This window comes from Centrocercus urophasianus, unplaced genomic scaffold (genome assembly GCF_019232065.1).
Source record: "Centrocercus urophasianus isolate 14NV4802_14NV808 unplaced genomic scaffold, USGS_Curo_1.0 seq_5, whole genome shotgun sequence".
NCBI classification, from domain to species: Eukaryota; Metazoa; Chordata; class Aves; order Galliformes; family Phasianidae; genus Centrocercus; species Centrocercus urophasianus.
This window is the reverse complement of record NW_024885088.1, coordinates 5,097,015-5,119,010: the sequence shown is the minus strand read 5'-3', so window position 1 is coordinate 5,119,010 and position 21,996 is coordinate 5,097,015. Positions and strand designations below refer to the sequence as shown.

General features: G+C 42.8%; 1 protein-coding gene across 5 annotated transcripts in view; it reads right to left on the bottom strand.

The window, feature by feature from the left end:
• The window catches only part of PRR5 (proline rich 5), an 85,958-nt gene that overhangs the window by 47,349 nt on the left and 16,613 nt on the right, over positions 1-21,996 (bottom strand). For 2 of the 5 annotated variants that reach the window (XM_042834982.1, XM_042834981.1), the window contains exons 2-3: positions 16,499-16,635; positions 2,632-2,745 (exon numbers count right to left, since the gene is read on the bottom strand). In XM_042834982.1, coding sequence (XP_042690916.1) covers positions 2,632-2,735 — 104 coding nt within the window. In that variant the 5' untranslated portion in view covers positions 2,736-2,745; positions 16,499-16,635. The other 3 variants (XM_042834983.1, XM_042834984.1, XM_042834980.1) reach the window with 3 other exon arrangements.

Below are 21,996 nucleotides of genomic sequence, written 5' to 3'. Positions count from 1 at the left end.
CTTTACTGCTGGCATCACTGCCATAACAAGCATCTCATCTTTGTGCTCTTTGCCTTTCCATCACTACCTACTCCTTCACCTTATTCCCCTTAACTTCCCCATTTTCACACAGCAAGAGGACAGAAGCACCTTCCACTGGAGATTTATCCACAGCAGAACCTGGGCAGCATCAGCCTTATCTGGGCAGTCTGTGCTGGCTTGCTCAGAAAGAAAAACTTTCTGGATTTTATTTGCCCCAGCAGCAAGCTCAGGATTACAAACTCTGGGTTTCTTGGTCCGATTGGTTTAGTCAGCACTCAGCTCTCAGTTTTTGCCTGAAGCAGAAGAGGGCGGGGAGTGGGGGAAGGAATTGAAGACAATTCTAGTGAAAAAATCTAAGCTATTTTAATCCAATGCAAATTCTGTGAGCTGTAATGAAACTGCATTGTTCCACTATGTTGCTGCGGGTTGCTAGTTAACATGCGACCTGTGAGCTGATGCACTGATCTTCTGCGGTTCGTGGAAACGCAGGTTCAGAAGAAGCTGTGATATAAAGCCTGATTTGCAGCTCATCACCAATTTCTCTTGATCTAGCAGTGCCAAGAATTTTTACAGCACTTCTGTTTGCAGGTGATGGAAAGGTATTACGGAGGAAGAAATTGTCCTTTCCCACAACAGGCACTGTGTTTCCCCTTGCAAGCCCTATCATTAGGCCTCAGAAGGCAGCAGTCTCTGTGCTGAGAGGCAGCAGAGGGGATGTCTCTGGGCAGCCATACTGCTGTGACACAAAGCCTGATGGCAGAAGAGGGGCTGCAGGTCCTTGGCAGAGATGGCCCACTGTGACTAAGCAGTAGTCCACAGAAAGTCTCAGCACTGTGACTGCAGCTTGGACTTGCTCCACCTCAAAGCACAACACCACCAGTCCCATGCAGGGAAGGGCCTGCCATGGGGCTGTGCTTTCCCTCTCCCTAAAACCATTTTGATGCACTGGGTACAATACCTCTCTCCAAAGCAGATACCTGCATGGCACGCCCAGACAAAGCTGCTGCCAAGAAACAAGAACCGACAATGCATTTAAATATAGCACAACCAGGACTGGCGAGAGGGGCAAACTCTTCTGGTGTGTCCTGACTTCCTTGATCAGCAAGATCTCACACTCAGTACTGCACAGAGCGCAGCAGCACAGGCAATCTGTTCATGCTAGCTCTTTGTTGGGGTGTGCTATTGCATCAGAATTAAAGGCTCTCCCCTTCGTCCCTGCAGCACAACCTGCTCACCATCTGTATCTCGTCACAGCTCCAGGGAGCTGCTAGTGCAGACATGGAGATGCCCACTTGGTTTGCAGGGCAGCACCAGATGTCTCAAGTCTCACGCCACCAAACCGTGGGGACACATGGCACAGCCACCAGTGCATGGGGAAAGGCAGCCCCAGCAGAAAGCCAGCCTGGGCAGGGTTCACACACAGTAGTGGCACAGCTGCTCACAGACACCTCGCTCACACCAAGCAGCACCTCCCCTCCCTGCTGACTCCTCCCTGAGTACCACCACCATCAGGACACGGGAAGCATCTCTGATATTCAAACAGCACGTATTTCTGAGCAGGTACCCAGCCTCTTCTGTTATCATACAGTTTCAGTGCTCACTGTGCTCTGACAGCAGACAGCCAATTCATAATCCAAGTATGAATACACAGCAATGGGTGAGAGGGATGAGAGATATTTTAAAATCTTATTATAATTGCTTAAAACTGAAATACCTTTAAAAATGTGTCTATAGTTCTCCACTATTTTTCTTTCCGTGACCTCCAGACAATTATAAAACATGAGTGAAACTTTCCATGCAGTGACACAGTCCTCAGGACTCAGAGGCTTAGACTCATCTTTCAGTGTCACTTCATTCTTTATTCATTGAATCTCTGCTCAGTGGCTCATTCAAGATCATATGTTTGAATGTTTGCGATTTTCTTTTTTACCAAACAGTAATAAAATTCAAATGTATAAGAACACAACCAAGGACTGTTTTTCCTTGCCCAAAATGCATGTGCACAAACACACATGCAAACAGAAACAAACACAAACAACTTTGTGCACTGAAGTGAATAAATTGAGTATTTCAGCAAATCTGCATCAACCATCAACAGTACAGTCATGTGGATAAAAATAACATATATATGAATTTTAATAATTGTAAATATATTTTTGCATATAATGTATATATACAATTGTTTATATATATATGAATGTATATATATGAATTGTATTAATTGTGTGTATATATATATATATATATATATATATATATATATATAAATTTTGAGTAAAATAAACCAAATCCACTTTGAATGAGAATATCCAGATGGACTCAAGGACCTACATGCAGCCAGATCTTTTGCAACGAGTCCTTGCCTGTCACAACAGAGGGGCTGAACCATCTGCAGGAAGCACTGCTTGCTATCAGCCTGCAAAGAAAGTCTAACAGCAAGGTGAATACAAGCTACTCTGGCCTTTCGCTGAAGCACATATCCATGGAATGCACCAAGGCAGAGCCCAGCTAGCTCTCACCCATTCAGGGTGTCAGCAAGCCAGGCTGCCTGTGCCTTCTTGGCAAGCACGGGGCAGCCCGGGGGTGGCAGGACATGGTGCAGGAGCTTACCTGTTCCAGGTAGCGTTGGAGCAGGCCCGTCGCTGCTGGGTCCCCCGCTCATCCAAGGCTGCCTGCTCTCTCTTGCCCAGATCACTGAGGCTGGGCGAACTCATGAACTTCAACCTGCGAAGAGTCCTCATGGTCAAATGTGTGTTTGCGCGTGGCAGCTACAGATACACCATCCTGTTTACACACACACACGCGCAGCTGGAGCAGCAGCAGCAGCAGCAATGCGAGCAGTTCCCTCCGTTTGCTGTTCAAAAAAGAAACTTAAAAAAAAAAGAAGAGAGAACCAGTCTCTACGGAGCACACCTCTGCCAGCAAGAAAACAAACCTTTAATCAGATCAACTCTGACGTCATGAATTGTGGTTAATAATTTCTCCAGTCCTTTTAAAAAACAAAAGCCGAGCTCCCGGCTGCGGCTCAGGCACTTTGAAGGGGCCCCTATAGCCCCCAGCCCCCAGCACAGGGCTGCTCCCACTCCAGAGCCAGGGCCCAGAGCCCTGGGGCGCTCCACCTGCCCCGGGACCTGCGTTCCCCTGGGGCCCAGCCCTGCTAGCTCTGCTGAGCCCGCCTCTCTGAGATCGTGATGGAAATGAAACTGGAGGCAACAGACACACACACACAAAAAAAAAAAAAAAAAACAAAGTAAAAAAAAAAACACCCAAGCAACCAATACTGACGCGCAGAGAGTTTATTGGAAAGTTTCATAACTGCCTGTGCCCTGCCATGTTACAACACTGCACTCATGTGCTCTCGCTGCCTCACTCGTACAGACATACACACAGTACCGCGGCACCAAGAGCGCTCATATCTCACAGAACAGCGGCAGGACGGAAACTGGAAGTGTGGTTTTGCCCTTTTGAGGAGTTTTTGGTGAGTCTGATGGCTGGTCTTTCTGTCTCTTTGTAGAATAATGTAGCAACTGCATGACTTGGGGCATAGCAAGCTCCTTTAGAAGCCCTAAGTGCCTTATGTTCAAAGGAGAAATCTCTCAGAGCACTGGGGCTGAGGCTATGCTGCTACAAGATCCCACCTCGCTCAGTTTGCTGCTGCTCACTCCAGGTTCTGCTCTGTGCCCAGGACAGCCTCACTCCCCAGTGGGGAAGGAGCTAACAGGACCGCGACAGCTCCCTCAGAAAGTATGCAGGCTGCAACAAGAGTGAGCTGCAGTGCAACGACCACTCCTGTCACTGCAAAGCATCTGGTCAGAGCTGTGAGGGCTCAGCCTGGCAGAGAAGAGGGCTGCAGTACAGAAGGACTTGTCTTCTCCTTTTCTGTTTTCATCTGTGATAACTTACTGTCTAGATCCAGGCTACAAGTAGATTTTTTTGTGCTCAAATTGTATCTCAAGGATGATATAACAGGAGAACTGATTTGTTTTTTCAACCATGAGATCTGCCCTCTCTGCATCAGTTATTGAAATATCTCAGTAATAGCTAATTTCTTTCGCTACTCACCAAAACTCAGCCAAGCTTCTTGTGTATCAATATCTACTTCCCAAAATTATATTTGGTAGTACCTTTGTGGGAAGTAGTAGCTGAATTGCACAGGAAAAAAAAATATATATATTTTTTACCTTGCACTAGTTTTAGTAGTAGTAATAGTATCCACTGTTTGGCTCAGTGCTAATACTCATTGCCCTTTCCAATCCAAAAATCTGAGTACACAAACAAGCACTGCAGCAGACAATACGTAACTTTGCATTTTGGAAGGGACCTCCAGCTCCAAATCTGACTTATGGACAAAGGCACTGCTATTCCTGGTCTCTTCCAGATGTGTGAATCCCTCAGACAAACAACAATCTACTGTGTACACAGCCACTAAGGGAAACAAACACAACAATACACTGCTGTATTCTGAGGAATGAGACAAATCAGCCACCAAAAGTAGACACAGCAGAACAGTGCTTTGTTCACAGCGGATGAAGGGCATCCAATTTCTGTGGACAACACAGCCAGTGAGACCAGCCTGGAGGTGAAGCTTCCGATAAAAGTGCACCTCCTCCTTTAAGGGACACAAGTTAGACAAACCTCTGGCAATAGGATTCCATCTAATTTCATTTTCCACCTAGCTTGGTTGCTTTTGTGTTGCTCACGTGCTGTCAATTCGACAGGCCTTGCAAATGTTATTATCCTGAATTAAACCTCTGCATTTTTTTTAACTCTTTCTTTCCTTGGCAATACTGAAGTTTTTGTGTACTGCACCCTAACGATGCCAGCACGCCAGCAGCTACATAATAATATTTCATCTGCCTTTTTTTCCTCTCAAAATCCTCCACTTCATAAATTGATCAAATCCAAAGAGCTGTTATGCTGGATGCGCCAGCCAGCACTGCAAAGAGCAGTGCTTGGCTTCCTCATAAAGCACCAAGTCCCAAGAGAAGAAAAATCATAGAATCATCATAGAATGATAGAATGGCCTGGGTTAAAAAGGACCTCAAAGACCATCTAGTTTCAACCCCCCTGCTATGAGCAGGGTCACCATTCAATAGATGGGGCTGCCAGAGCCACATCCAGCCTTGAATGCCTCCAGCGATGGGGCATCCACAGCCTCCTTGGGCAACCTGTTCCAGTGTGTCACCACCCTCTGTGTGAAAAACTTCCTTCTAATATCTAACCTAAACCTCCTTTGTCTTAGTTTAAAACCATTCCTCCTTGTCCTGTCAAAAAAAATCTTTTTTCCCTCTGTATGTTGAAACATACACAGCACTCAGACTGTTTTCATGCCACCCCATCCTTAGCCAGTACTGGACTCAGCATCTAGCAAGCACACAGCACAAGGGAAAAGCAGCATTCCGGTTTCCTGAAACATTTCTGACAAAGGTAGAAGAGGGCAGGCTTGGTCTATGCTTCCTGCTCCTTCCTATGACTCCACCTGATCAAATGTTGACTTATGATAAAACGAATCACTCTCAACAAGGGTTACCTCACCCATAATTACAAAGCACTACTTCACATTTACATTTTGCTGTACGTCCTGGCACATCATGGACTTCATGGCATTCATTAATTCAGCCTGAAGAGCTCTGGGGTACTAAGGCAGAACACAGGATCCGCACTTTGGTATTCCCAGTGAAGAGGAAAAAGGTGAAGTGCAAGGCTACCCAGAGAGCTGGCAGCAGAGATGCCAAGGGAGCCTGGTGTTTGAAGTGCTTGTTCCAGCACATTTCCCAGGGGATGCTGCAGGGTCAGGGTGGCCAGAGTGTGATGCAGTACTCTTCAATGGGGCCTGTAGGCAGCTGCTCCTCTGGAGTCACTGGTGAAGTAATCACAGCCCAGTGACTGAGGGGATGAATGGCAGAGAGCACTCACTATTGTCCCCCAAGAGGGCTGAGAGCCCTGACCAGGGTGGCTGGGAGGGGGAGGCTGGCAGGCAGAGGCCCTCCATGGGCTCGGTAACAAGCTTCTTAAAAAGAACAACTTGGCTCAGCACACTTGTAGAGCCGAGGCTCTAAAGCACTATTCCATTAATTTGGTTAATCTCTGTACACGGTACCCTGTGCTAATGTCATTTTACTTGCAAGAAGCTTGCGGCACAAAGGTTAAGTGATTTCAACAAAGTCCCACAGCTACCTCAGTGCAGCAGAAGACCCAGCGCCAGCACCTGCTCCCACCCTTCCAGCATCTCCCCATCAAACCAGGCCTGTCTCTACTCAGAACTGCTTTCTTTCATATGGGGTCCCACATCCCATGGGTGACTGTGGTACATCCCTCTGTTTCCAAGGAGCCTGAGATGAAGTCAGGCATCCTGCAGGGCAACAACACTGCTTGCCTGGAACCGCCTGCAGTCCTCAAACAACACCAGTATATATTGTTTACGTATAATGATCCTGCATAACTCTGCAGTTACTGCTGATGTGCCTGTAACGCCTGCACTAATCCTTTGGGAGCTGGGGCCTTGAAACTGTCAGCAAAATTCCAGGCAGACCTCCTCCAAACAGTTTCAAAAAATGAGATTTGTCTAAAAAAAGAAAAAAAAAACCCTACATTGTATTTACTTAACATTATACCAGTTTCTACAATACAATCTTGCTGGCTTCTCACAAGTTTCCTATGGACTGCTATGAGATGGGAAAGAAAAACAAAAAATAATGTTCATGAGCAGGGACCCTAGGAAATTCACAATATATAAAATCCTTAATAAAGCTGCCAATGCTGTTACCACTGTGGGTCAGCTGTTCTGCTGACAGGTTAGCACTGCGGAAGGAATGGTGCAAGCGTGGGGACATAATTGAGGAAGAGAATCTGCCATGTCAGCTTTATTCAGCACAGCCTTGGCATGTAAAAAGCGACTGAATAAATACAAATTTTAACTGGAGAAAAAATATATACGTATATTTATATGTGTATGCATATATATCCCCTTCCCTTTTGGGGAAGAGCACAGAAATCGTTACAGAAACGCTGAACAGTGCATGCTCTGCAAGCAAAGAACAAAGAGGAAAAGCACACCTATGGCAGCAAGGAGTTAAAAAGCTCCCCACTGCAGTTTTTCATAAAGCACACCACAAAAGTTGGGGCATGCCTAAGCACATGCCAAAGCTCAGGAATTAGTCTTTGGAAAAACCACTCTTCTTAAAGGCACAGCATGGAAGGGCAGAGGGAGATGAGGATGTCAGGAAAAGGACGAAGAGTGGAAGGAAAAACGAACCTTATGACTCATCAGTTCCTTTGCTACAATAGCCACATAAAGCGCCTCTATCGTCAGAAAACAAAGAATAAAGAGAATAAATATAAGGACAGTATAAAACCACATAGGGTCTATTTACACCCCACCCCCTCCATCCCACTCATTTTGCAGCCCCTGGAGATAAAGGAACTCTCAAGGGCAGTTTCTACCTGGCATTTTTGAGACTGGTCATAGGACATCATCTGCTTTGCTGGCCGTTTCTTTTACCTCTGCCCTCATCACAGCCGAGCGCTGATTTATAGGGCACAACTGAGCTTACTGGGCCCCCTAAGCCTCTGAAAGACTTCCTGTGCCCTCCTGAACTGCTGCGACCACCAGTGCCGCCCGTCAGAGAGTGCTGGTGTTTCTGCTCTATCAGCTGCACATGGGGCATGCACACACAAGGTGTCTTTGTACTTTACACTGATAGAAAGAAGAAATGCTGGACAACAGTATATCCTTCCTAAGCAAGCAGAAGAAGGAGGAACCTTTCTGGATTCTGCTAGAAAGAGGTGACCTGTCCCCCTTGCGACTTCTGCAGCAACACCTCCAAGCACAGTTCATCCTGCAGAACTTCAGACCCTACCCACAGGCACCGCCTGCCTTAGAGATACACCAACTTACTGCAGCTAAGGACGACCATAATCACTACAAACCACAGCAAATCAGGGCCAGCTTCCTAAGCATTCCCTTCACAGTTTGAGCAGCTAGAATGATCTTAGGAGACTTTCTTAGCAGAAACAGAGACCTACATTGTGAGCAAAGGACCACCTGAACTACAGCAAACATCCATGTCCTCCCACATCTACTAGACATTTCTTAACTTGCTCATTGATTGTGCCTACCTTTTTCCCTTCCTGTTTCTCCATCATCCTTTGTCGTCATGGTCCCTGCTTTCTTGGTTAGCTAACTCCTCAGGAAAAGTTTTAATACAGACAGGGGAAAAAGAAGGGAGACTGAAATGGTGCTACTAACACAGTCCTTGCAAATGAGTCTTCAGCTGTCTCATGAATCTAGCAATACTTAGATAAACACCTTTGCTTAAAGCATCCATGAAATCTCTTCCCCTTTGACGACAGAAATTTTCAGTTTACTAAGCACAACAACATAATCAGTTCTTAAAATACAGAAGATAGCTACATCTTCTATCCTAGTCCTTCAGGAGATTGAAATTAGGAGACAATTGGAATAGGAATAAGCCCACTACGCCCTCTTCTAAAATATGAAGCATCCCATAAGCAGGCAGTTCAGCTCATATTATTCCTCATTATCTCCATGTAGGTTTGGGGAACTAAAGGTAATGTTGCAATCCAAAAGAGCACAGTGGTCATATGCTCTTGGTTACAGGACCTGTGCCAGTATGGCATTCCATTCACATCCCCTCCAGGCATGTGGTGGGCTTCCAAAGAGCAGACGTGCCCATGCCAGGTTTCACTGTTGCCCACTCACCAAATTCACAAATCACTGCAAACAGCATACATCACACAATTGATATGAACTGCGAGGCAAACACACAGCTTGACTGTTAAATGCAGACAGCCTTGTAGTTGTGATTTAGAAACTGAGGTCTTCAGAACCTTGATCAATGAGCAAATCAAGCGTTTAAAATACTTTGTGCTTTTATTACAAGATCATGAGATAGCAAAAACTTAATCTTACAAAGTAACTGAGCTCATAACGTACATGAATTTTTTTCTTCCTAAACTCTATATGAATTCTTTCCTAAATTGCTTATCTTGCATAATTTTAATTGGATCCCAGAACACCATGACCTTGATCCAGCAGCTACAGTATCTCAGTGCTGTCATCTACAGTTATATATGGTACAGTACCTTCCAAATCTGTGAACCCTGGGAGATCGGAACTGTGTGCTGCGCGGGGCTATTTCTCTTATACCCAAATATTTTTTTTATTCAAGGTCTTCCAAGAGGGCTCTGATTGCCTTGGAAGGTCACCAAGACAAAGAACCCACTCCGGTAACCTGCTGAGTTCCTAATAAACTGCACTGCTGGCCAGCAGTTAGTTACAAGTGATATCCTGGCTTCACAATTAGTGTATGAGAATGTAAGCATGGCTGGAAACAAGAAGCGTGCCTTGAGATTACTGCCACCTCCTGTGCATAAGTCAGGAAGGTCGCTCCAGCACTGAGCAATGCAAGAGACAACTCTGCAAATTCAGAGGATCTCTGACTCCAGTGGTACTGTGTGGCTGTTACTTTAATGGTACTATAGCTCTCTGGAACAAAACTCACAGCCCTGTAGAAGTCACAAAAGCCTAGTCTTCAGTACAAAGGATTCTTACAGAAAACTGATCTTTCTCCATTGGGATCACAAGAATATATTTTTTAAAAGAAAATCTGCCAGTTTTTAGAGATAACAGAATGTAACATGTGGCTGTGTATTGGGCTCTGTACTGTTTAGTGTGGTACAGCTTTCATGAGGAACTCAAAAATAGTGACCCTGGGCATTCTTTTCATATACACACGCTGAAATAGTCCCTGCAGACTGAGATACTCGGCCATGGAAACAGCAAGGATACAAAAGGCCTTCATCACATAAATGCCTGAGCCATCAGGCTTGCTGCTATAGGGCCAGCAGCTTGGAAGCCCACACAGACTGAGCTCCCAACTCCTAAGCAGAAAGCTGGAAGTAGTTATTTCAAGCACTGCTCATAGACACTTTGCCAGATAGCTGGGATCCCAGTTCTGAAAGGCCTGGGACGCACTCCTAGGATGCACGGCTCCTTCATGCAGAAAATCCTAGGCCAAGTGGTGCTGGGCTTGCAGCCAGCAGTTGCTTCAATCTTTTCCTGTGAAAAATGCTTCATTTTGGGAACATCAATGGAAAGAAGGATAAATTGAAGACTTCTCATGAATGGAGTTGTGGTCAGCTCCACATTCAAACCTGCATCTCAGTTTCTTTTAAGATATTCTGGTCTTTGGAAATAGTCAGACACCAGATGCCACCAAGCCGACATTTTCAAGGCAAGAAACATCAATTGCAGAGGGGAAGCCTAGAGGAAGATGCACAGAGCTTTCCCTCACTGAGAAACTGCAGCCTCAGCCACCTTTTACACCTACGAAATCACAAGCTCTCTTATGTTAGCCCAAGCCCACAAAGCTGCCTGCCATGCTTCAGCATGACAGTACCTGAAGACCCAAAGGCACAATGCCGTTAGGCTGGGATATCTCCTCAGCAGTGCATCTCCAAGCATTGCAATCCAGTGGGCCCAGATGCAGGTGCATAAAACTACAGTCCAGTGCACTTTGCCAGGCAGCAGAACGCTGCGCAGGATAGGCAGTGCTACAAAATGCCAGACAGGGCCCCAGCCCACCATGACCATCACAGCAAGGCTGGCTGTGCAGCCCACTGGGAAGCAGCATGTAGCCTCCTGACTGAAGGGGTGACTACCTCTTGATCACATTTACAGTTGATCAGAGGCAACTAATGCTTTGCTGGGCTCCTGGAAAGGGGTAGCAAAGGCAAAAGCAAAGCAGCTGGGATGGCAGCTGTGCTCACTGCTTCCATGTGTCACTCCATTTTTGGTGGGCACAGAAATTGCAGGCCGCTCTCCAGTGAACACCCCCTTCACTACATCTTGCTTTTGCTCTATTCCCCACATCTCAGCACTGAACTTGGAGGGCAGTATACTGTTATGCTTTCTTAAAAACTGCTTTTCTTGATCCAGCCCACTCACCATCAGGGCAACAGTCTTTGACCTGCTAGGAAGCCTCAGAAGTGGCCACACAGGCTCTTCAATCCTCTTTGTCAAATCATCCAGGGAAAGCCCTGGCAGCTCTGCCTGCACAAAGGCTGGGGGAGCAAGCTTGCTGTCAGTAAACCTTCAATTTTTGCTCTTCATCTGGTTTCTGCCACAACACACATCCATAAAGGTTTAGTCCGTGCTGTGGTATTTTTGTACTTGCAAACTGTAGGACACCAGACAGAAGATAAATGGAGGCAACCTTTCCCCTCCGCCTTTTCTTTTCATTCTGAATCTCAGAAAGGTCAGATTTGGATTTAAATTTTCCTGCACAATGTTTTGGCTTGGTTTGTATTTATTCCAAGTGAATTCACCCATTTCTTCTGAGGAATAAAAGGTCATGAAACCACTGAGTTCTCTCCCTCCTAAAAAGGGTACTTTCTTCTAGGGAGTGAATTACCAACGAAACCAAGAAAAAAATTAAGCAAAAAATATATTTTGTTCCCACTGGGCAGGTGGAACTGTAGTCACAGCTGAGTGTAATTAGAAAATCTGTAAGGATACCACTACTTTGCATCAATTTTAAAGCAACCCGTTTAATTTGGTTGATGAACTCAAGGTAAGAAAATAAAACTTGTAATTTTTCCTGTTTGTTTATTTAAAAAAAAAAAAAAGGTTGTGTTTCTTTCTGCAGTATTTATTTGTCTATGCAGCATTAACAGCCAGCTAGTTTTGGAGACTGGAAGAACAGAGGACACAGAAGGGAGGGTTGGATCACTTCATACACAAAATCAATCCATATTAGCCTTCAGCTATGGAGGAATGAGAGCATCCAGAATTGAACTTTTAGCTCTGACTGAAATGAATAGCTGTTCAAAGCCAGGTTTTTGGTTCATTTACTTCACTTGAATTTTCTTGCTTTGTTTAGTACAAGAATTTATCATGTCATTTGAAATGTAAACATATCTAAACTTATTCTGCCGGAATAAAACAGAACTTCTTCTGTATTCATTTACTGTAATACGCTGCTTCCTACCCATGCTTTCAACAGAAAATCATCTTGGTTCAAATGTTTTAAAAGAATTTTTGAAAAGGCAAAATGCCTTCCAACAATACTTTAAGAACTCAGTAGCAATGAAAAAAAAAGTACACGGTTCTAAATATCTTAAGGATGAATCCTTAATGCTGTGTACCTGTCTTTCTCTATGAGAGGACCTAAAATTTTGTTACCAGTTATTGTGTTAAATCCTAGTTAAGATGCTTGATGAAAACATGACAAGTAATCACTTGCATTTATCTACATATTTCTACTATTTTATTAAGAACTGCTATCTCGTCAAAGTCAAATGCTGAAATAGTTGAAGTCCCAACTCAACTCAGAAACAACAAAGTTCTAAAGAAATCAAATTAATAATAATTTACAGGCTCAAATCATTTGACTGATTTTAACAATCCTCCTGATTTAGCTTTTGGAATATTATTCAAACCTCAGTGAGGTGATCTGCCCTCTACTGAAGTAGTCTGAGTTGCATTTGTGTGGATTTCAGGAAAAAAAGAGGAACGAAAGTTACTATTTTCTTCTCTCTTTACTTAAAGCAGAACTAAAGGTAATAAATGTAAGATTTCAGCTGCTACATAGGTGATGCTGTTATTTTAGATACAGTTAGATAGATAAATCAATAGATTGAATATTTGTGCATTTATCTGCACTTTACTACTATCTGTTTTTTACTGAGATGGTGAATAAAGAAAAGAAAGAAAATCAGGAATAACATTTGAGATCATTTCTTCCTTGTAAGCTTTCCACAGGAGCTCTGGAAAAGAGATGGGACACTCAGGGCTGCAGTGACAGCAGCGTAGTAACCTGGAGGTCACAACTGCAAGGTGTGAATAAGAAGCTCTCCGATAAAGGTGAATTCCTGCAGCTTGGCCTTTGCAATTATTAAGCTCATTCAAAATAAGCTAGTAGTAAACGAGGTAACTTTGGTAACATTCACAGGAGAGAAATGCAGACTGCATTTTTTACAGATGCTGGAGAAAACTGGACATACGTGTGCTGCATGTCAACACATTCTATGGAGCTGAATGAAACTACTGCGCTAGGACATGCTCTGGAAGTGCCTGTTCTCTCCACTGACTGCAAAGAGAATGTAAAGCGAATCATTCAGGTACAGATATGGTATTCCAAGCTGTAAATATATCAAATTAGAGGAGGTGAATTTCACTCCCAGTCTCTTACTGCCTCATTGATTAGGAAACAAGTGTAAATAATTTGGCTCCCGTTTAATGAATGCTTCACTTCCTTGAGTACATGCTCCAACCCTGGATGAAGAGACCTTAGGGAACTATCTTTTGTTTACAGGCTCAACTGGTGTTTTGAAAAGGGAAATATTAAATTAGGTGTATTTCCAGGGGAGTCTGCTGTTGAGACTGATCAAAGGTATCACAAGATACAGAGAAAAGGGTCAAGTACATAAGCCTTCATGGGACAGACTGAACAGAGAGGACAGCCAGCCAGTTGTGATTACTATTAAAGAGAATCTTCTGGAGAGGGAATCGGCTAAGATTTTTAGGGAAGATTTAAGCTGAGTGCAGCACCTGCTCAGGGGGCGGACAAGAATTAAATAATAAATGAAAATAATGCCAGGTCTCCTCTTTCTATTGAAAGAGGAGCGAAAATAAAGGGTGCAAACAAAGCTACAACTTTCCTAGGAACTTCTCGTTATACTAATTATGAAAGGACTGGTTTCTCTCTCCTTGTAAGCACATGATCTTCCTGTTTCTGATTAGGCCTGTCATGTCAAGATTTCTGCACATGATGAATTTGAAGCATGGGATACTTCCATTGGCTCCTATGGGACTGTACACATCCAGAAAGTTAAACGAATGCACAAACATTTACAATGGCCATGGCCTGCAGATGTAAACTGATGGGGTTCTGAAACGTTACGTATGTACTTCCTATAGTCACTGAAAAAACATAACCAGAATCCTAAGACATTTAAATTATACCACAAGTAAGAGTAAATAGTAAATACAGCTGTGAAAATACGCATGCTGTTGAAATATCAAACTGGAATACAATGCCACACTTAAAGCCATATGCATCACTTAAAGTCTAGTACACTGCCAGCAAGTGAGAAGTTATGGCTTTTGCAGTGAAAAAAAAGTAAGTGGTTATAAAACATTAGGTTTGCAGTAGACAGGGACTGTTTTTTCATGAAGCACTGGTACTTCAGTTAGCAAACATTCTCTCAGGGTGCTGGTGATTTGCTCGAGGCACTGTGTCTATATTGCCTTGCATGGCAGGAACTCCAATCAACCTGTCCATCACAGTAAGGTTACAGATTACACAGTGCTTTATAAACAGTTTACAGCAGAAAAAAAACTGCAAATGCTCTACTAGAAACAGGAGCCATGTGCATGTCCAATTGTTTGTTCTGAGATGCAGATGTTTACAATAGCAAGAAAAAGAAGTTTAGCAATGAACAAACCAAAGATGGAGTGTTTGCTGCAATTTTTTTAAAAAATATATCAATGAAGCATGAGGTCAGTGTTTAGTTCTGCTTGCAATGACTGAAACCTCCTAGGAGCAACGTCTGGAGATGCTTATGGGAAAACTTATGTTTAATAACAGATTAGTTGGTAGATTATTAGCTTAGTACACAGCAGATGTGGGTACTTGTTTTTGAGAAGGATGCAAAGTGCCGAAGCAGAGATTTCCTGAGCACATTTGAAATAACATGGGCATAGGTAATGACCAAGTGGTACCCTGATACTTCTCTTTTCCATAGAAATTCAGAGTAATACCCACACCCACACTTTTCGTGGCCTGGGATCTATCACAGCTGCCAGGTTGTCCTCTCTGCTATTTGTGCCCCTGATTTTCTTCTCTAGGTATAGGTAAAAACACCCTGGAAATCCTTGAAAAACAGGTGCAACATGAGGGAAAACGATTTATCTACCTTTTATCATAAAATGATAGAATGGCCTCAGTTGAAAAAGACCACAATGATCATCTAGTTTCAACCCCCCTGCTATGTGCAGGATTGCCAACTACTAGACCAGGCTGCCCAGAGCCACATCCAGCCTGGCTCTGAGTGTCCTACCATCTGTATCCAGTTTACAGATGAAGCTAAATTCTGCTGTGGGCTACAATGACTAGGGCACAAATTCCCAGCAGAGCTGCAGGAGGAATCATAACCATGTAACCCTGATAGCCTAGAATAAGAAAAAGTAATCACTGTAGCAAAATCCAGCTACCACTGTAATGGAGCAGCATGGAGTAGGCATTCCCACCCCTTAGGGCTTGATATAAATTCAGAAGAAAGTATGCATTACTGCCCAATAAATCAGAATTGAAGTTTTAAAGAGCAAACCCTTTAGAAAAGACTTCTTTGCTTAAAAATCACAGAAAAGGGGGAAAAAACAAACAAACAAACAACAAAAACCTGAAGTAATGGCAGTTTAACTCCTGCAGCTCAGTGATAAACTAAATAATTATCTAAGAGGAAATGAGTCTCTAAATATATGATCAGAAAGAAAACTTTTTTTTGCAGGAAGAAACTGGTGATTGCTTTCCAAGAAAATTTAAAAGCTGCTTTGAAAAAATAAAAGCTACCATATGTGATGATAGTATTAAAGAAAAACAGAACCTCAAGGACAGATCAAGAACATTTACTTTCCTTTCACATAAACACACACACACTCCCATATACGCTCTCCATTAATGACTGATGTTTACTGAAAGTCATTTCAATAAATCTGTCTCCCTTCCTATCTAAAAACTTTGATCCTCAAATGCAAACCCAAGTCTAGCACTGATCATTAAGGAATCTGAGACAGCCGTGCCCAAGCACCTCTGCAGAAACAACTGCAGCTGTTTAAAGATACTACTACTACTCAGCTGTTTGGTGCTGCTTCTCACCCCACCCACACATACATATATATATATATCAATCATATATAGGTCATTTGGGAATTCCTCATATGCTTCAGTGCACAGGCAGCTGGGGCGGTGTAATCTGCTTCTGCAATGCTTGTCTGACTGTGCTCTTGGTGAGCAGGATCTGACTCATTCAGCTCAAGGTTACCACAGTGGGTAACACCAGATCTTTTGCACCACCCGTGCTGGCTCTCTACTTCAAGGCTTTTTTCCCAAGGAGTTTTTTAGAGGCTCCTCTCAGAGAGTAGAAATTCAAGCAATTTTCTATACTTCTTTCTCATAGCCCTTATTCAGCTGTAAGCAGATTCACCACAGAAAGTTCATGCAAACCATTTTTTAAGCTGCACTAAAGCTCGATGGAGAGACTGACACAAACTGATGTTAAAAATTACAGAGAATTGCATTGTCATACAAACTGATCTGAGCAACAATGAAACACAGTAGGATCTGCATGACATATTGGAAGGGAGATGCTAACTCTACTCTGTCCAACAAAAGGTGCCCGAAACTGGAAACATTTTCCCACTGCAGATAGTGTTACAGGAAATTTTGCTTACCTGCTGAAGGGAGAAGAAAACAGGACTGAATAACTGATAGCGAAGACTCTGTAGCAGGTATCCAAGAATCACATGAAAACTCTTGACAGGTGATACAATTTGGTTAAAAAATTCATCCCCTTGTAAAAAAGGCAGCTCTGCAATAAAGAGATGAACAAAAAGTAGCATTGCACATGCTGTCATTCTAGGAATTGTTTCTCCATTGTGCACTAATAACCTCACACACATCACAAACAGAAGTGAAACAACTGCAATACTCAGTTCACATATCTCATATCACATATCACTGATATAAGTGAACGTTTCTTTAATTTTCCCTTCCCTGCTTCGTTTTCCTTAAGAGGGAACCAACGCATTGACACCAGCTCTAAGCACTGTGTTTATCACCGAAGTGGAGAAGCCACTTTCCATTAGCATACGCACTGCAAGCAGTTCTGCATCCAAGAACAACAGAAAGGTTTGAAATAAGCTTCATAGTCTGCAATGATCACCAGCTTTGGAGAGAAGCTGTCCTGTAAGACCTGGAAAAGTATTACATGCCTCAATTAAAAATAATGGAAATTCTTGCTTTAGGGCTTCAAATAAAGGTTGTAATGTCTGTCTGCCTGTCCACAGCTGGTCTTGAAGTGAGATGCTTACAAACACAATAAACAACCCTAGAGTGGATATCTTCCTGCAGCATAGAATTTATTCTTATGTGACTTCTATCCCAGTATAATCACCTTCATAATTAAAATACTTTTTTTTTTTTTAATCACTGGGCAATATATACCAAAAGTACTAAATAATAATAATGATGATGATAAAAACAATTAGAGATCTACATATACACAGACTCAGCACACACATGCATACACATTCTGAGTTCAGTTTTTCAGCACATTGTACGTGGCATAGTCATTTGTAGCAGCTCCACCACACTGCTAAATATAACTAGCAGCAATATACAGAGTTCATTCTCAACTCACTTAAACCTGGGTATAAAACAGTCCAGCTTTATTTTCCTAGTATTGCATACACACTTTGTAAGTCACTTCTACGTTTTAAAAAGTTGTACTTCTTACTAACATTAATCTTCTGTGCCTTTGAGAGAACTAAATAATCACAGAACCATAGAATGGCTTGCGTTGAACACAACCATCATTTAGTTTCCACCCCCTGCTGTGTGCAGGGTCACCAACCACCAGACCAAGGCTGCCCAGAGCCACATCCAGCCTGGCCTTGAATGCCTCCAGGGATGGGGCATCCACAGCCTCCTTGGGCAACCTGTTCACCAACCTCTGTGTGAAAAACTTCCTCCTACTATCCAACTTAAACCTCCTCTGTCTCAGTTTAAAACCATTCCCCCTTGCCCTATCACTATCCACCCATCCTTAATCTTTGATCACCTTATATTCTTGTCTTCTGTCTGTTCTAGGGTATGCTTCCAATTTCTCTTTTACCAAGTCAGAGGCCTTAGTTTAAATAACTGTGTACAAAGCCAGGAGTTTTACACTGCAATGCGTTAAGGAATGCACACTCAAGCAGCTCAGCACTCAGTTTGCAGAATGGGAGAAATTATCTAAGCTTGAAAGCTTGTAAGGAAGTGGCACTCTGCATACATGGGGGGCAATGAAACCGGCCTTTTCAGCAACACCCATACATCTGAAAGATGACAAATGAACATATTTCATGTGAGATATTTCACATAAATGCTTAAAAAAGGTAAGAACACCATACACTGCTTAGGAACATCCTATGCCAACAAAAACTCCTGCAGACATAGACAGGAGTTGTCCAAATACATGAAAAATTTTGTTAAGCAAAGCAACCTGTATTAGGGCAGAATTTTCTTGGTTTGGCTGGCTTTGCAGTAGAAGCACCTGCCAAAACCACAGCGGTTAGGACACAGACGTCCTTCAAAGCCACAAACAGCTCAGCTCTGCTGAAAGTGCATATCATCATAACACCTCTCTAAAATAATAGGTGTTGCCATGAATTTCGGCTTTATTTCCACCCTGCTTAAAAGACAAACTGAAAAAAAAAAAAGATTCTTTATCTCCTTTTTAATTTAAAGTATATGAGAATTCCCGCTGAGATTGGACAGAAAGTGCAATAAGAGCTATTTGGTTCACAGATTAGATGCTTACAGGTATGAAAATACTGTTGTGCATGGAGATTCTGCTTTGACACTTCAGTGCCAGCAAATAAGAACATCTTCCACACTGCCTATAACCTGTGGTAATTTGATTAGCTGGAATAACAAACCAAAACCATACCACAATTTTTTAGGACTGGGGGGGAGGAAGTACTTCAGGGCAAAGATCCTCAGCCATTTTGATTGATGATCAAAGCTCAGCCATTCCTTAAATGTATGAAGCATCATTTCTTTTTAAACTTGTGAATTATATTTATTTTGCTCTCATCTAATATCCTGCACATTTCAACCTATTTATAGGCTCAGAGGAAATGGAAAATGAGAATGCATGAGGAAAGTAAATAAATAAATAGATAGATCAGCCCACAGTGCTATAGTATGGAAGCTGTAGGACATTTTAACTAAGTGTATTTGTTGCACCAGTGGAGCAATCAGTGTGTTATTTGGGCAGCAGAGCCGATCAGGAATTCATACAGCTTTTTATTACCAAGCATTGATACCATGCCTTAAAGCAGGCACTTCCCAGAGGTGAGTTTTAGAATCAGTTTTGTTTCCTAAGGCACAGCATCACTTACAGACCCCCAAGCCTTGCTACAGGGAAAGCAGGAACAAAAATCCTTGAGGACAATCACTGCGGATGACCCTAAACACTTTTGCAGACACAGCCATCACTTCGCTGCTTTAGGGCCTGAGATCTCCCAGCCAGCACGGAAGGAGACACGAGCCCAGAGGAGTGCAGATCCCAGAGCACACTCACAGATGCAGTACAAACATGGACTAATGTAGCCGCCCTCTTTATCTACATGACTAGCTTAGTCGTGAATGTGAGTAAAACTAATTCTTTTCCAACAACAGGAACCTGTTTGGCCAAGGGAATGCCAGCTCCTACTTAGGACAGACAGCAGGGGCTGCAGTAAATCCCTCTTTCAGTTGAGCTGACACAGTTGCCCAGTGATGCCTCTGCTTAGCCAGCTGCAGTCAGAGGAATCAGTCACGGACCAATTTGTGGTATTACTGTGCACGTCATTCAACTCAGCTATGAGTGACTGTCAAATAACTCCCAACATTTCAGTAACTGCAGTATGCAAGGTGCTAGCCAAGAACCAACATGCTAGATGGAAACTGATTATAACTATAGCCAGCCTGGCATGATTGAGGTCTGCTGCCTGAAAACCCACAGCAGAGCATTACGGGCCTTCTCCTGTTGAAAGATGTTCTGACCACAGTGACCAGGAGGAACATTGGTGGCTGGAAATGCAAAGGCTGGGTCACTGCTTCAGTTCTGTAAGCTCAGGTAAATCAAGCAGAAGCGTGGAAAGAAGTAAGAAGGCACCGATTTAAAAATACAGTTCATACTCTCCACTTTCTCTGTGTGTGGGTTCTTTTTGGTGATGGATAAGTAGCATTTCAGTCTATGAAGCAACTGGCATTTGTGCTCTCGATATTCCCCTCCCTGGCTATTTAATAAACCAGCATACATCTGGTCCCAAGCATCAAAACCACATGGTTCAACATATGCTATAGCTGCTACCCAGGCACCCTCATTTACTGTTTTTTTCGGACTAATGCAGGATTTGTATGTAAAAAAAATGATGTATGTATTTCTTTTTGCCAGAGATAAAAGATAACTGTACTTCCTCTGCACAAGATTAATTTTCTGAAGGGAAAAAATGTCACTTTAATTAAGCTAGAATTCAAGCCACAAACTCAAATTATAACAGAAGGATGAATTCTGATGAATTCTGGCTACAGAAATCAACAGGAAAACCCTTGTTGACTTTCCCTGGGGCAACACTGTACCCCAGACAAATAATGATTGTTTTTAATACTGACTTCTTGTAGCTGAAATCTTTTTGCTGACCATCTGTTTCTGTTCCATGTATGTTTCTGAGTTTTCTGCTGCAGTAGTGACAATCTGCTTGTGCATCTCCGAGGATGTAAACTTAGCAAGACAAAAACCCAAAAGGAATATCTTCTCCTCAAAACCCTTGGTGTTACCCTTATAAGAAGTTGGAGGAAAACTCATAGAAAGCTCTGCACCAAAATGGGTCAAATTTTATTCCGTGGAGACAAAGGAAAATCTAGAATGTGTACCAAGAACAAGAACAAAATGTAAGGGGCTATTAATAAAATTAACTTAGTCCAAAAATATCAAAAGATATCCTCTCTTTCCTTAGATTGCAACCTTTTCCATCCTGAAAACTCCTGCTTAAAACCTCTTTCATTCTTTGTTTGCCATCCCTTAAATCTCAAGCACAAAGACTAGCTGACAGCACAGACCAAAGTGGTGCTTTCATGGGGTTCTGCCTGTTACATGCGGGACCAATTCCACCAGAAAAGAGCCAGACTGCTGAAATTGAGCTGTGCAGTAAATCCCTTGATTTGTTACCCAATAATGCAAATGTTTCATCAACATTACTTAAGCAAAAACACTTCATAAGCGAAGCCGCAAATGCAGCTGCACCACTGCCAGTGTTCTCATGGTGCCAGCAGGCTGCGAGTTGCATCACAGAGGTAAAACAGCATCACATTTGTGAAGAGGTGACTGCCACATGACAAAACAGTCCAAAAAAACCAACCCAAAAGCTGTGCTCCTCCAGATCATAAATGTCATTGCAGACTGCCATTTCTAAACCTTTCTGTACTGTCCTGGTTTTGCTTTTAATGACCACTATAACAAAATGCTTAACGTCTGCAGAAAAAGACTGGAAAATCCTATTCACGTGAATCATTTCTATCTATGTTCATATTTGATGTATTACTGCTTAGGTTTTACCAGTTGTCCATTTATAGAACTCCCATCAGAAAATCTGTGTCCCACCATGATTCTAATACAAAAAATAAGGTTCAGGTAGCTCAAGGTGGAGTTCTTCTGGGGAACACCACATTTAACTAAACATTGTTAGCTCCCTTCAGTTTTCTCAGGTGAAACAGAAAGACCTTTCCCGTGCTTCCATTAAAGCGCTCAAAGTTATGAATTTTTGACACAGCCTTTGAATGGTTTTACTAGGAAATGATGCAGTTGAGTGTAAGCAAGAGAATATAATGAAGAATTTCAGTGGAGCACCTGCTGGGTCTCCTTTGCTGGCTCAGTCATCTAGGGCAATCTTGTCGATAAGGACCATCACCTCATTTACCCCTTAATCTGAAAACTGAGCAAATTAAGGCAAGGTCCAACATTCCCCTCAAAGAAGAGAGGCACTTTGCTTCAGCTGCATCTTCTTTTTAGTAAAGCATCCATTTTTCACCTCCATTCTCATTCCTAAACACTGCAGCGAGGTAGAAAAGCAAAAGAAAGACATTTTCATTTCCCTCAACTATTCATAAGCCATTCTGCCCACAGCCCACCTTGCCCTGACAC